Raw genomic sequence first — 14,265 nt, forward strand, 5'->3', positions numbered from 1 at the left:
ACCAAGGATCCCACAGAATCAGGAATTTCTGCCTAGTATATGTAGCAGGGCTATAGACCCTTTTCAGCAAGAATGACAAAGATCAGAGGAAAAGACAGTAAAGAGTGATATGACACACTTATTTCCATTATGTAGAGCCCTCACAGAAGAAATATATCTCATTAAATATCTTTGTAAGAAGTCTTTTCTCCTTTGGGAAAGAATACAACCAGGATCCAATTTATTCAAAGTTACCAATAACGTATATGCTTATGAATCCCATACAAATCATTTCACAATTCTTAAAATCTATTGAATAATTGCTTGATGTTATTAATTAAGATTGTTATTTGTATCTCTTTATTAGATTGCCCCTTGTTCTCCTACATAAGTCCATTGAAACACGGAAACCCTTGATGAACTTTTTGCTGGAAAAACAGTGACATGTGGATTTAATGATTAGAAAGGGTAGTTTGTGGAAAGAAGGAAATTATGATGTAATTTTGGTGAAGGTAAAATAAAAAGTATTTATAACAGAGTTAAGAAAATTGGAAGTTACTTCTTTATTGCTTTTTTTCTTTTTATTCCTCCCTCCCCTTGTTTTTTGTTGACTTTTGTTTTACTTTTCTGACTTAAGCTGATCAAAATAATACAATACAAACCTACCTCTGTGTTTCTCCCAGAACTTCATCAGCTATCGGGGAGATCTGCTTCTTTTGATCAATTTTAGACAGAGGGATAAGAGCTGTGGCAACTGCTGGTATAATTCCCAGGAACTGATGGTGAAATATAGAGAAAACCTTCGGCACGGTCATCAGAAACTCTCATGTTCATAGCCAAAAATCTTTCTGACACCCTAAAAGAATTGGACCTGTAGCTAATTGGAAAGTCAAAGAAATGGCTTGGGAAAAGAAACAGAAAAAAAAAATACTTTTCTATCCTATTGCTGAGAAACAGTATCAATTAAATCCACTGGAGATGAATTCAACTTGAAATATACTTCAGTTTTATGAAGCAGCTATTCAGGGCCTGAAGAGAATTGGGAAGCATGTTAGCTCCCTTCTCTATTATAAAATGAAAATTGTGTCAGATAGAGACCCACTAAACGGAAATTGCTCCGCTCCCCTTGGTCCTCTTCAGTAGGTCATTATAAATGTTTTTTTTCCCTCCTTCCTCAAACCTCATAAGTGTGTGAGTCACTACCTAGAAATTTGAAATTTGATGAAATTTGCTCTACTCTAGATTTGGGCTGATTTACCTCAGAATTTGACAACTTTCCAAAGATTAGCTCTAAGGAAATTTAATGGACGACTCACAATGATCACCTTTTCCATGTGTGTTCTTTCTGCAGTGTGACACTCATTCCCAGTCCCACCTAATATTCTTATGGGTTTTGAATAATTTCCATTTTGATAAGAGTTTTGAATAAGTACCTGAAACCTAAAAGGGAAGTTGAAGAAAGCAGTACTGGATAATTAATTGGGCCAATGAACTAAATCAGTTTTTAAGATAATCCTGTTGTTGAAGAAATTCATTTGGTAACGAGTGTAAAGTGGTGGGATCCTGCTGGTTCAACAATCGGTTTGGTGATTGTGCATGCACAGTTTTAACAAAACTTAGCTTCCATGTTACATTCCAATGGAACGTAGAACATTTTTCAAAAGAACTACAGTACATGCTCCAGTATCATATGCTGTTGCCTTATTCTTCCTACTCCAAACTATATTGACTTGTAGTGGTTTGCCACAGTGATGTTCAGGAAAAAATATATGTTTCTTAAGTTTGGAAAGATCCAATTTAGAGAGTTATGGATATTTTTCACACTTACGACCATTTCAGAATCCCCATTGTCAAATGATCAAAATTCAGATGCAGTGTCTCAGGGTCATGCGATCCTCACATACATGCGCGCGCGCGCGCACACACACACACACACACACACACACACACACACACGTTGAAAATCTTGAATTCTTCTTTGTCCCCTTTTTTCTTTTCCAGAATAAAATTGATGGTAATTTGTGAAGAAATATAAAAGCTTCAAGAGCTTTTGTCGTAATTCACATAAGGGGTTTTGCAATGTTACATTTATAGACAATATATTTTTATTGACAATTTTGATCAAATATTTACAGATGGAATTTTATTGCTTAGAACAATTGTAGAAGTGTTCTATAGTTGGTTGCCCAGTCAGCCAGATGTTTGGGCCCGATTTGGCATTTTGTCCACCTATGAGACTTCTTTTTCCCAAGGACCTAGGATATGTAGATACAGTATAAAGGTCTTTGGTGAAGAAGACTTAATAGGTGAATTAAAAATGCAAAATCCAGCCTAAATAGGGAATTGACTATGCAAATAATAAAAATAATTGAACAGAAGTACAGCTATAGCGGTGATGTTTTGTTGTTGCTTGCCAAAAGCATGTCTGTGTGCAACAGCACGTGTGTGTATCCACACCCATAATGCAATGTGCGTGAGATACCCCCTCACATGCTCCGACCCCCTGTGCATGCATGCGCAACCCCCCGCACTCCCCTGCACTCCCCCCCCTATGAATGTGCATGTGACCTGCCCCATGGCTCCTTTTGGGCCTAGCAGGCCACCTTGAAGCCTCCTGGGACCAAAAACGGACCATGGGGGAGAGGAATGCTGTATCCTTCCCATGGCCCCCTTTGGGCCTAGCAGGTCTCCTTGAAGCCTCCTGGGACCAAAAGCCGGGTGCTGCATGCACCCCGCACACTCCCACACACCCCACACATGCACAGGCACCTCCCACATGTGCCCCGCCTCTCACACATGTGTGGCAGAGACAAAAAAAGTCAGCTGGTGGGAGGCATGTGTGCATGCACAGGGGAGCTGAGCTGGGGTGACGGCTCATGTGCCCGCAGAGAGGGCTCCATGTGCCACCTGTGGCACTCATGCCGTAGGTTCGCTATCACAGCGCTATTGTATTTCAGATCATTATGCTAGTAATATCTCACCATGGGTTAGCATAGGGGTGATACTCAATTTTATACTTCCACCCTTGGAGATTCAAGGGATGCCTTTTGTGGCGCCTGGAGACTTGCGTGGGCCTTGATGGGAGACAACAGATTTCATCTGAATCCAAGACCGAGTGGCTTTGGATACATGCAGCTTTAAGATCTAGGACTTTAGTACTCTTACTTCTGGATGGGGTGGCACTATCCCAAACAGACCCTGTCCTGGCTCCTGGACTCGCAGCTTTTGTTCGAAGAGCAAGTGACAGTCACCGCTAGGAGAGCTTTTGTACAACTTCATCTCGTATGCCAACTGCTGCCTTTTCTGGATCAGGAGTCCCTGTGCACTGATCATCTCATGTTTGGTCTACTCCAATGTGCTCTACATCAGGGGTATCTTTGAAGAGGTAACTATTGCTGGTGTAGAGTGGAGTATTGTGGGCACTTCTAGAGTGGCCCATCTTACACCACTGCCCTACAAGCTGCATTGGTTGCCAATTTGCTTCTGGGTGAAATCCAAAGTGATGGTTACCACCTTTCAAGCATGGGGTTCAGGTAGCTTGAGTAACTGTCTCAGCCTAATGAGTTTGGCCTGGCCAACCTGCGGCAGCAATGGTGGAATAGTGCAGATCCCGTCAGTCAAGAAATTTCAGCTGGCAATGTCCAAAAGAAGGACCTTCCCTGCCATGGCTACTGCCCTCTGCAACATCTTATCCCCTAAAGTGAGATTGTCTTCTGAACTTTTGCAGGAGCCTTAAGATCTCATTCTGCCAGATGACTTAGGACCCCAAAAGGGAAGCTTCACACTGAAGGTGGTCAATTAACTAGGATCTAATCTAGCTCCCTCCTTCTCCATTTTGTGACAATGATGTTATTTTGCTTGAAGTTTGATTTTGATTGAATTGTCACTTTATGGAATTAGGAATATTTGAGGTTTTCAATATTTAATTGAAAGAATGAGAGGCTGCCACAAAGAAGAGGGGGTCAAATTTATTTTTCAATTTATTTTCACTAGCAGGCATGACAAGAAACAATGGATGGAAACAAATCGAGGGGAGAAGCAATCTGAAATTAAGGAGAAACTTCATAACAGTGAGGACAATTAACCAGTGGAACAGCTGGCCTACAGATGTTGTGGATGCTTCATCACTGGGGTTTTTTAAGAAGAGACTGGACAGCCACTCATCCAAAATGGTATAGGATCTCCTTATTGAGCATGGCATTGTATTAGGAAGACCTCCAAGGTTCCTTCCAGTTCTATTCTGATTTATTGTTGATGATTTTAATGTTTTTCATACAAACCACCCAGGGTTGTTTCATAGTTAGAAATAAATATTAATATATACATAATTACCTACATTACAATTCATGCTGAAATTGATGCAATCCTTCTACCTCTATAGCTTTGCCATTTTATTCTAGACATTGACCAACTAAGAATCTGTCTGTTTTAATGGCTTTCTTAATATAGTCCTACCTCTCTTACTTCTTCCGATATCCATTACCACAACTATGCATAGTAAAAAAAAATGCCAACACTTTTTCCATAATGAATAGGCCACAGATAGTCCTCAACCTGTGACCATAATTGAGTTCCAAATTTCTATTGTTGAACAAGGCAATTGTTAAGTGAGATTTGCCCCTTTTTAGGGTTATTCTTCCCACATTTGTGAAGTGTATCACTGCTATTAAGCTATTAACACAGTTGTTAACTGAATACGACTTCCCCATTGACTTTGCTTCTCAGGTCACAAAAGGTCATCACATGATCCCAGAACACTGCAACCACCATAAATACCACCAAACGCCCAACACAAGGATGCTGCAATAGTCATGTGTGGAAAATGGTCATAAGTTGCCTTTTTTCAGTGCGCTTGTAACTTTGAATGCTCATGACATAAATAGCAATAGGACTTAGATTTATACACCATTTCACACTGCTTCACAGCCCTTTCTAAGCAGTTTATAGAGTCATTATATTGGCTCCAACAATCTGGGTCCTCATTTTACTGACCTCAGAAGGATGGAAGACTGAGTCAGCCTTGAGCCGGTGAGAATCAAACTGCAGGCAGCTGGCAGTCAACAGAAGTATTTTTCAGTACTGCAATCTAACCACTGTGTCCCCATGGCTCATGACAACTATTACAAATGGTTGTAAGTTGAGGACTACCTGTAGTTCAACTACATTTAGACTTTCTTGAGTTATGTTCATGTCAGCAACATTTGAAGATCCAGATTTAAATATCATTCCAGACAATCAAGAACTTCCCCAAAGGTCATCAGTCAGAAATATTTTGGTGCAATATTATGTCAGAGTTTGTTGCAGAAAAATCAAATCCAGAAAGCACACACAGAGATAACTGATTCAGCTGGATTCATTAAATTTGTTATATACATAAGAATAGATGAATAAATGTACAATACCAACAGGTGGTTCTTCCAAGTAAACACAATCTCAGTGTTGCAAGTATCATGCAGAATTAAATCAGAGTCCAAACGATTCTTAAAGTTCCAATTTAATAAGTCAGACATCTTAGCACATCTGTGGAATTCCAATTCTGGAACCTAGGATTCCCACCCAGTTGAAAGTTCATGATCTTGTCCCCACACCCACAAATCTATCACATGGTCCAATTTTCTTCTTCCACGCTGGCATCTCCACCCGGCTGGTTCCGGTCAGGTGTTGAGGTGCAGAGACAAAGAATAACCTGGAGCTTCTAAAAAGGAATTTTTTGTTTTGAAAACAACACATTCCACACCTTGATATTTCCCCCCCCCTTAATGAAAAGGCATACTAAAGGCCTACTAAACTAGAAGAGAGTGTGTGGCAGGCCAAAGATTCTTAAAGGAACTGCTGGAGGCCTGACACGCAAGTCAGGAGAGTTACAGGCAAACACAAGCAGTTAGTTTCATATCAGCAGACATGCCCAAACAGACTGCTAGTTTACCTCTCAGAGCAGCAGACTGCTTAAGTTTCTGTTTCAATTCTCTGCACAGAGTCAGATATGTTTAAGCTCCCATTGGCTGACTTAGTTGCTATGCCTATTCATTGGTTGACTGTCTCTCCCAGTCTCTCATGTGAATATTTTAACATATTAAGAGTAAAAGTAAGTAGACTTTTGTTAAAACAAACACATTGAGTAAAAAAAGTATATTCATGGCTTTTTCTCAAAGCAGCCCCTTTTCCACACCCTACTCATAGCCTGATGGATGTCCTTGTTCCGCAGGGTATAGATGATAGCGTTAAGCAGTGGAGTCACCACAATGTACAAGACTGCAATTTTTTTCTCCCGGTCAGGATATGAGCTTGATTGAGGGATTATGTATATAGAGATAATGGTACCATAGAACAAGGTGACCACAGCAAGGTGGGAGCCACAGGTGGAGAGAGCTTTCTGCCAACCCGCAGCCGACCGCATTTGACAAATGGAATACAGGATGCAACTGTAGGAACACAAAATAATAGAAAAGGGAACCAGAACAATAAATGCTGACAAACCATTGAGAATGGCTTTGGTGTGTTTGACATCGCCACATGCCAGCTTCAGGACAAATTGCAACTCACATGTGAAGTGGTTAATGGAATTACGACCACAGAAAGAATGATGAAAGATGCAAACAGCATTCACCATCGAGAAGAGGCACCCTATGATCCAGCAGGAACTGGCAAGCAGGTGTTGGAGCTTCTTGTCCATGGCGGAAGCATATTTCAAAGGGTTGCAGATGGCCAAGTAGCGATCGTAAGCCATGACTCCCAAGAGCAAGCATTCTGTACTGCCCATGCTCAGTGCACTGCCTCCCTGTAGCATACAACGTATTGAGGAGAGCACTCCATTTCCAGCGAGGAGGTGAGCTAGCGTCTGAGGCAAAGTGGTAGTGACATACACAATATCTGTTCCTGCAAGATGGCTGAGGAAGTAGTACATAGGTGTGTGCAGTTGAGCATCAGTGTGTACCAACAGGATGATCAGCAGGTTACCCAAAACTGTGAGCAAGTAGATTGTTAGGAAGACCGCAAAGACCAGAATTTGTTCTGTTCGATGAGAGGTGAGTCCCAAGAGAATGAACTCTGCTTCTGAAGTGAAGTTCTCAGCGTCCATCTTGGCATCTTGCCTACAGGGCAGAGATATTGATGGACACTGAGTTAATTTGCAAAACACGGATAGGGAAGAGGAAGAGAAATCTGTATGCCCAATCCACTATAATACAAAGTCTCCACAATCTCCTTTTGGCTGAGGAAGTAGTACATGGGCATGTGTAGTTGAGCATTAAAACGTACCAGTATGATGTTCAGTAGGTTACCCAATACTGTAAGCAAGTAGATTACGAGGAAAATCACAAAGAGCAAAATCTGTTCATTTTGCTGACGGGTAAGTTCCAAAGGATAAACCCTCTTTCCAAGGTGAAGTTATCTGATCTCATTTTGGCATCCTAAGGAGAGAGGAGATGTCGATATGTGCTGAAATAAAATAAGAAAAAAACAGAAACAATAGAAGAAGAGGGAGAGAAAAGATGTTTCATCAACTCCCCAGTCCAGTCTATAACTGTAGGATTGCCTACTGGTTTTCCATTTGATTTCTATCTGATCTGACCTTTTTTTCATTTTTGGAGACCAGGTAAGGTTATTTGCCATTTATCTGGTCCTTCATCCATAAACTGATAAAAAGACCAAAATAAATTTTACCTCTGTGCTTCCCCCAGGAATTTGTCAGCTGCTGAAGAGTTGTGCCAAAATTTGGTTGATGGGAGTTTAATTCCCACTTAATGATCCTGAGTTTTAATGAAGTATTTGGGCATGACTCATCACAAACATCATCTTTTGCCTTCCAAAATATTGCTGGAACTAGGTTTCAGCTGAATGTGGACTGGGGCAGAAGACCCAGACCACAGTTTCTATATTATTTCTGAGATAGCTGCTTAGATAGTTTCATAAAGTCCTCAGGAACTAAATTAAACTTAAAAGACTCTTTATCTTGATTCAGTGCGTAAGGGGAAAGGAGCAGCACACTGGCTCTCTTCTTTGTTATAATAAGATTTATAAAATTCTTTGTTGGTTGATTTGATGATGTCGAATTGCTTAACTCCCTTGAGTATCTTCTCTAGATCATTATAAGTATTTGCTCCTTCTTTAAACCTAGTGGGGACATGGGAGACTAATTTAAAATAAATGATGTAAACTTAATGAGTCTGCTTCCTGTAGCAACTCCAGATTTAGGCCTAAATCTAGAGTTGCTAAAGGAACTTCAGCCTCCCCCATTTCCCTGCAATTAGCTAAATCTCCAATAATGGAGCTCCAAGATTGTTTCTTGGGGACATTAGCCCATCTCCTTCTTCAACAATGTTGATGCTGATGGGGAAATTGTGCCTTCATCACTTTGTCATATGGATTTGGGGGGGGGGGGTCTTCAAAATCCTACATTCTACAGTCCTACAGTCCCACAACAATGTTGTGTCAGAGTGTTTGCAGCGTCACTACCATTTAACAGTGGTTTATATACAACATATACAGAAATATATGTGGTAGTAAATATCTGACAAGTAATCAATCTTCTTCTGAATTCACATGGAGAACTTAACAATGGATACCGGACACAAGAAGAGAGAAATATGCCCTTTTGTCCTAGCTGCCTTATATAAACACCTCCTAAAGTAGTAAAGTGATCTTCAACTTATTATACCAATGCTGATTCACCTTCATTGCATCAGCTTTACATTTCATCAGCTTTACACTTGCATCAGCTTTACAGCTGGTCAGCTCTTAAATCTCAATACCTTAACATGTTGGAACCCAGAAAACTTCAAGGACAGTTTTGTCGAGAAGGAGCTGATGTCGCGACGAAATAGATGTGCGATCTGGGAGCTTTGGGAATGGAGCTTCGAGATCGCAGCTGATACTTTTACCACTGGGTGGTCCATCTGGACCTAAACCATCCCGAAGAGATGGTGACAGGGAAGAGTACGTCTTGCTGATCTCAGGGACATCGCAAAGTCCCTGATTGATACAAGAGAATCTCTTCTAGCCGGCGATAGAAGCGCATCCCAAGCTGCTGAAGTCGGGACAGCTCCGCAACCGGAGGAAAGCAGAAAGAGAAAGTGTGTCCATCTGGTGAGGAAATTTTATTTTTACAAAAGAGACTGCCAAAAAAGATTAAAACCAAATTAAACTAGTAAAGAAAAGAAAATAAGCAGTGGATTTAAGCTATTTTGGACAGTGTGTTATCTTTTTTTTAATTGTCTTCTATGGATGGGAGTTTTGCAACACTTCCTACTTTTTAAAGTGAAAGTATTGGCTTTTCTTCTTCTATCTTTTTTTTTAACCTATGGATTAAATCTTTTTTTTTCACAATACTGGCTTGAATGGGATTTTTTCTTTTTCTTTTGTTCCATTTAAGAGCCTTGTTTCTTTTAAGCTTGGAATATAAAGAGGATATGAGCGGGCCAGTTGGGAGAGGGGCTTTGGCCCTGCTCCAGGCTGTAATTGTGCAGGGCGTGCATGCACCTATGTTTTCTATGGTATGGGGCCATGGCCAGAAGATGAAGAATGCAAGGGTGACCAGCCCTCATCCTTCGGAAGAGGACTGTCACCGAAGAGGGGAGATGTGATAGCATCTGTCTTGGGATGTTCTGTGGAGCCCCCCAGGGAAAAATGCTGCTGCCGGGTACTTTTAACCATATATTTTGGTCCTATGACTTCAGAATGCTGCAAAAAATCATAAATGCAGGCCAGTTGTTGAGTGTTTCAAATGTGATTGGAACACTCAACAAGGTGACCATAGTATGTGTGTGGGTGTGTGTGAGTGAGAGAGTGTGTGAGAGAGAGAGAGAGAGAGAAGGAGGGAATCAGAGAGAGATGGACACACACACACACACACACACACAGACAGAGAGGGGGAGGGAGGGAGAGATAGACAGAGAGATACACACACACAGAGACACACACATGGAATGAATGATTAAGTGAGTGAGTGAGAGACAGACATACACACACAGAGTGACAGAGAGAGACACACACAGAGAGAGAGGAAGAGAGGGAGAGAGACAGAGACAGACAGACAGACAGAGAGAGAGAATGACAGATAGAGACAGAGAGAGGGGGGGAGGGAGAGAGAGAGAGAGACAAAGAGACACAGAGAGAGAGAGAGACAGAAAGAGAGAGAGAAAGAGAAAGAAAGGAAGAAAGAAAAAAGAAAAAAAGAAAAAGAAAGTGGGAGAGAGAGATGAAAGAAAAAAAGAAAGAAAGAAAGAAAAAGAAAGAGTACCTATGACCACAATTGAGCCCAAAATGTTGGTGGCTAAGCAAGAGTGTCGTTAAGTGAGTTTCACCACATTTTGTGCAACTGTGCAACGAGTTGGATGTGGCGAACAATGCTCTGCTATTTCACATTGTGCATACTGTCCCAAAATGTAGCAATGTAGTTTACTGTTGTTATATTAAGACTGTTACCCATGCTATATCATGCTTCAAGACAAAATTTAATTTATTTGTAATTAGAAATAAATATTTCACAATATATAATTATATATTGTTTTTGTGATTAATCACTATGCTTTAATTATGTTCAATTTGTAGTAATGAAAATACATTCTGCATATCAGATATTTACATTACGATTCATAACAGTAGCAAAATTACAGTTATGAAGTAGCAACAAAAATTATTTTATGGCTGGAGGTCACCACAACATGAGGAACTGTATTAAAGGGTCGCAGCATTGGGAAGATTGAAAACCACTGGTTTATAGGATAAGAATAAGAATCAAATTTTTGTTGGACATTCTACTGGAAAAATATGACAAAAACACTATTTACCATATTTTTCGGAGTATAAGACACATGTCTTTCCCTCAAAAAGAGGCTGAAAATCTGGGTGTGTCTTATACACTGAATACAGCATTTTTTGCCTCCCCAAACCCCGCCCCCTTCACCAAAATGGCTGTGCATAGCTTTTAGAAGGCTTTCAGAAAGCTTCTGGGGGCTGGGGAGAGCAGAAATGAGGGCTCAATCCCCCCCCCCAGTCCTCAAGAAGCACTCTAAAAGCTTCCTAAAGGCTATCCATACCCTTTTTGGGGGGCAAAAAATGGGTCTGTTTTTGAAAAAAAATACACCATTTTTTTGCTCATTTTTGGCCCCCCAACCCCTCAGTAGCATTTTACAAGCCTCCTAAGGGCTATTCATGCCCCCTTTTTTTGAAAAAAATGGGCCTGTTTTGGGGAGGTTTGCAGAATGCAAAAACTTTTTTTAAAAATTTGCCTCTTCAAAACCTTGCTGCATCTTACACTCCAGTGCATCTTATACTCCGAAAAATATGGTATCTGGTTTTACATATACTAATCACAGCCAGAATTGTATTTGCACAACAATGGAAAAATGATGAGATCCCATCAGATGGCAATGTAATTAAGAAAATGCACAGAAATAGAATGCACAGAAATAGACAGACTAATGCTTATTATTAAGGATTAAGGATAAAGAAGAAAATGAATATTTTTTTAACATGGGATGTATTTTATCAAAGGGGGTGATATAAAAAGAGAAAATGTTCATGTGGAGAGAATTTGATGATGAAGATGTTATGTATTATTATAATTATATTAATAGATAGTTGTTGTGGACCAGCAGGATCAGGTTGAGCTACTGATGGACTCGGATAGCGAGGAACCATATGAGTCTGCTCTGGATGATGTGGAGGACCCTGGACAGGGTTCAGACTCAGAGCAGGGACCAGAGAGGCTGGTTGGCCACCAGGAGGTGCCTGAGGTATGGAGCAGTGGGGAGGATCAAAGGCAGTTTGTCCCTACTGCTAGATTGAGAAGGACTGAGAAATGGAAGCAGCAACTCCCTAGGCATATTCACAGAAGATGATTAAGCATAGGTGGTTGTTGATTGGCCCCTCTCAAGAGAGATTATAGGTGAGGCGTTGGGAGGGAACATTTGCAGGAAACAACTGTGTCTGTTCGTTTGGACTATCTGCATTGCTGCGTTTGAACTATCTGGGTTGCTGCAGAGCTACTCTATTGAATGTGAGTTGCCTGGACCCTCAGCCAAAGGATTCACTATCTCAGTAATTGAACAGCCAAGCCGGTGTTCTGGTTTATTCACAGGCCGGGGGAGGGGAGAGTCAGAACAAATAGTTATATTATTAACATTATTGTGATGAATATAATAACTAATATGTGGATTATGACTGTTCAAATAACTGTATCCAAATCGCACACTATTTGATTGAAATGGAAAGTAGTATAAATAAAACAAATAAAACATTAAAAAAAAACCAAGAATAAGTGTCAAATTTTGTATACCACATTTTAAGAAAAAATATGAGGCATCTAACCAGGTTGGAGAGAATTTGCTTGGAAGTCAAGTCCTCCGAAGAACAATTTTGAACATTGGTTCAGTGAGTTTCTTAAATGTTGCTTCTGACATGAATGGGAAGTGGAGTGGTTTTCTATTACTGTAGACATGTCATTGATTTAAATAAAAATATCCCCTATATTACTGAATGACATATTCTGAAAGGAGAATTACAATTGGTTTCAACTGAAGGTGAAGAGAGAACCTGATTCAAATGTTGACTGAACATCAACAGGAAATAAGAAAAAATAATTGAAATAACAAGTCAAAATTAAGGAGAACAATGGTTCATCCAATATTTTCTCAAGGAGAGCTCTTTGTTGTGGCCTGCCAGAGGCCAGAGGAGCTGGCAGCAGATTCGGGGAGGAACATGGACCTGTCCTGGAGTCTGGGGAAGGCCTGAAGAGGGCTCTGTGTTGGAGGCAGAGATAGGACCAAGGCAGCTGTGAAATCCAGCAGGTTCTTGAGAACCGGTGGTGGAAATTTTGGGTAGTTCGAAGAACTGGCAAATGCTACCTCTGGCTGATCCCAGAGTGGGGTGGGAATGGAGACTTTGCAGTATCCTTCCCCTGCCACGCCCACCAAGCCACATCATGTCTACCAAGCCACGCTCACAGAACTGGTAGTAAAAAAATGAATTTCACCACTGGGCCAAGGCCATCTGGCAGTTCTCATCTGCCTTCAGACATAGATAGCCAGTGAGGCAGAGGAACAGCTGGAGCCTGTCTGCAGTGTGCACAGAGTTGCCAGATGAAGGGAACAGCTAAGGAACAAGGATCGACTTGGGAGTAAAGCCACAGGTGGACTGTGAATGGTTCCTCCCATAGGAAATAAAAGAGGAGCGAAAGAAGAGTGGGCTTTTGCAGAAAACAATTCATTCGTTAGTTCATTAGTTTGTTTATTTCAGGAGTATGAAGATCTGTCCATGAATCTCAGAGACTCTGTGCCAAGTCTTTCCTTGCACAGCACTGCATTTGGGAAATATTTACATATATGGCAGCTTTCCAAAATAGATAAGGTCTGTGGTCATAAATTCACCTTTGAAAGACTGTTTACCAGGCCGTTACTGAATGTGAATGAGAGGAATTCACATTAGTTTAATAAAGGGGTTTTTGTTGGGACCAGGAATCTGCTTCATGTTTTTGGGGGAAGCCTAGGTCAGAAGACATTTCCCCTTATAAATAACTTACACAAATATCTCAAATGTCCTGCTTTTTCAGGAGGAACTGGACATTCTTGATTTTTTCTTTGAAGATGTTTTGCTTCTCATGCTTCTCATCCAAGAAGCTTCTTCAGCTAAGACAGGATAGTGGGGAATGGAAGAGCTGAGGAAGCTTCTTGGAAGGAAAGCAAAATGTCTTCAAAAGAAAAAAAAACAGAAAGTCCAGGTGCCTCTTGAAAAAGCACCTGTGGGACAACCTTAACCTGGATGACTGAGAATATCTACAGGCTTTTAACTTACACAAATCTTGAGTAGTTCCCTCATGGTTTCCATTTCAGATTTTAATTTGGAGGACATTCATACAGACTTCTTAGCCACCTTAAAAGTAAATACAAGCAAGGATGCTGTATTCTAATGACAAAATTTTTCTATAATGTTTGACTCATTTAAAACAATTTTGAAACAAGTGTTCTCTTATCACAGTGAATAAGAACTGTGAGGAGATGTGATAGAAATAGTAAATAATTTTTAGCTAACTACAACAATAACAAGGAAATGTTAATGGATAATGTTTAATGATATATACATGTGTTGTATCGGTAAAAGAAAATTGGATACAAGCTTTAAATAGTGAGTTTGGGGGAAAGGGGGGGGGATGCTTAGATATCTTATTAATTGATTTTTTTTTCAGAATATGTTATAAAGGTGTAATGTTATTGGAGGTTTATTGAATGAATGCCAGTAGGTGATTGTGTCTTTAAATACAAATGATTTCAGACAAAAGCACATTTAAAT

At 40.4% G+C, this 14,265-nt stretch overlaps 1 protein-coding gene across 1 annotated transcript; it reads right to left on the minus strand.

Annotated features, from left to right (window-relative positions):
* Positions 1-6,112: 6,112 nt before the first annotated feature.
* Positions 6,113-7,057, minus strand: LOC116521718 (olfactory receptor 1D2-like). Its single transcript, XM_032236379.1, has one exon. The coding sequence runs from the start codon at positions 7,055-7,057 to the stop codon at positions 6,113-6,115; it is 945 nt and encodes a 314-aa protein (XP_032092270.1).
* Positions 7,058-14,265: the final 7,208 nt, after the last annotated feature.

Source organism: Thamnophis elegans, chromosome Z (assembly GCF_009769535.1).
Source record: "Thamnophis elegans isolate rThaEle1 chromosome Z, rThaEle1.pri, whole genome shotgun sequence".
In the NCBI taxonomy this organism is placed as follows: Eukaryota; Metazoa; Chordata; class Lepidosauria; order Squamata; family Colubridae; genus Thamnophis; species Thamnophis elegans.

Excerpts from the sequence above, each read along its gene's own strand:
- LOC116521718 (XM_032236379.1), bottom strand. The coding sequence starts at position 7,057 with ATGGACGCTGAGAACTTCACTTCAGAAGCAGAGTTCATTCTCTTGGGA.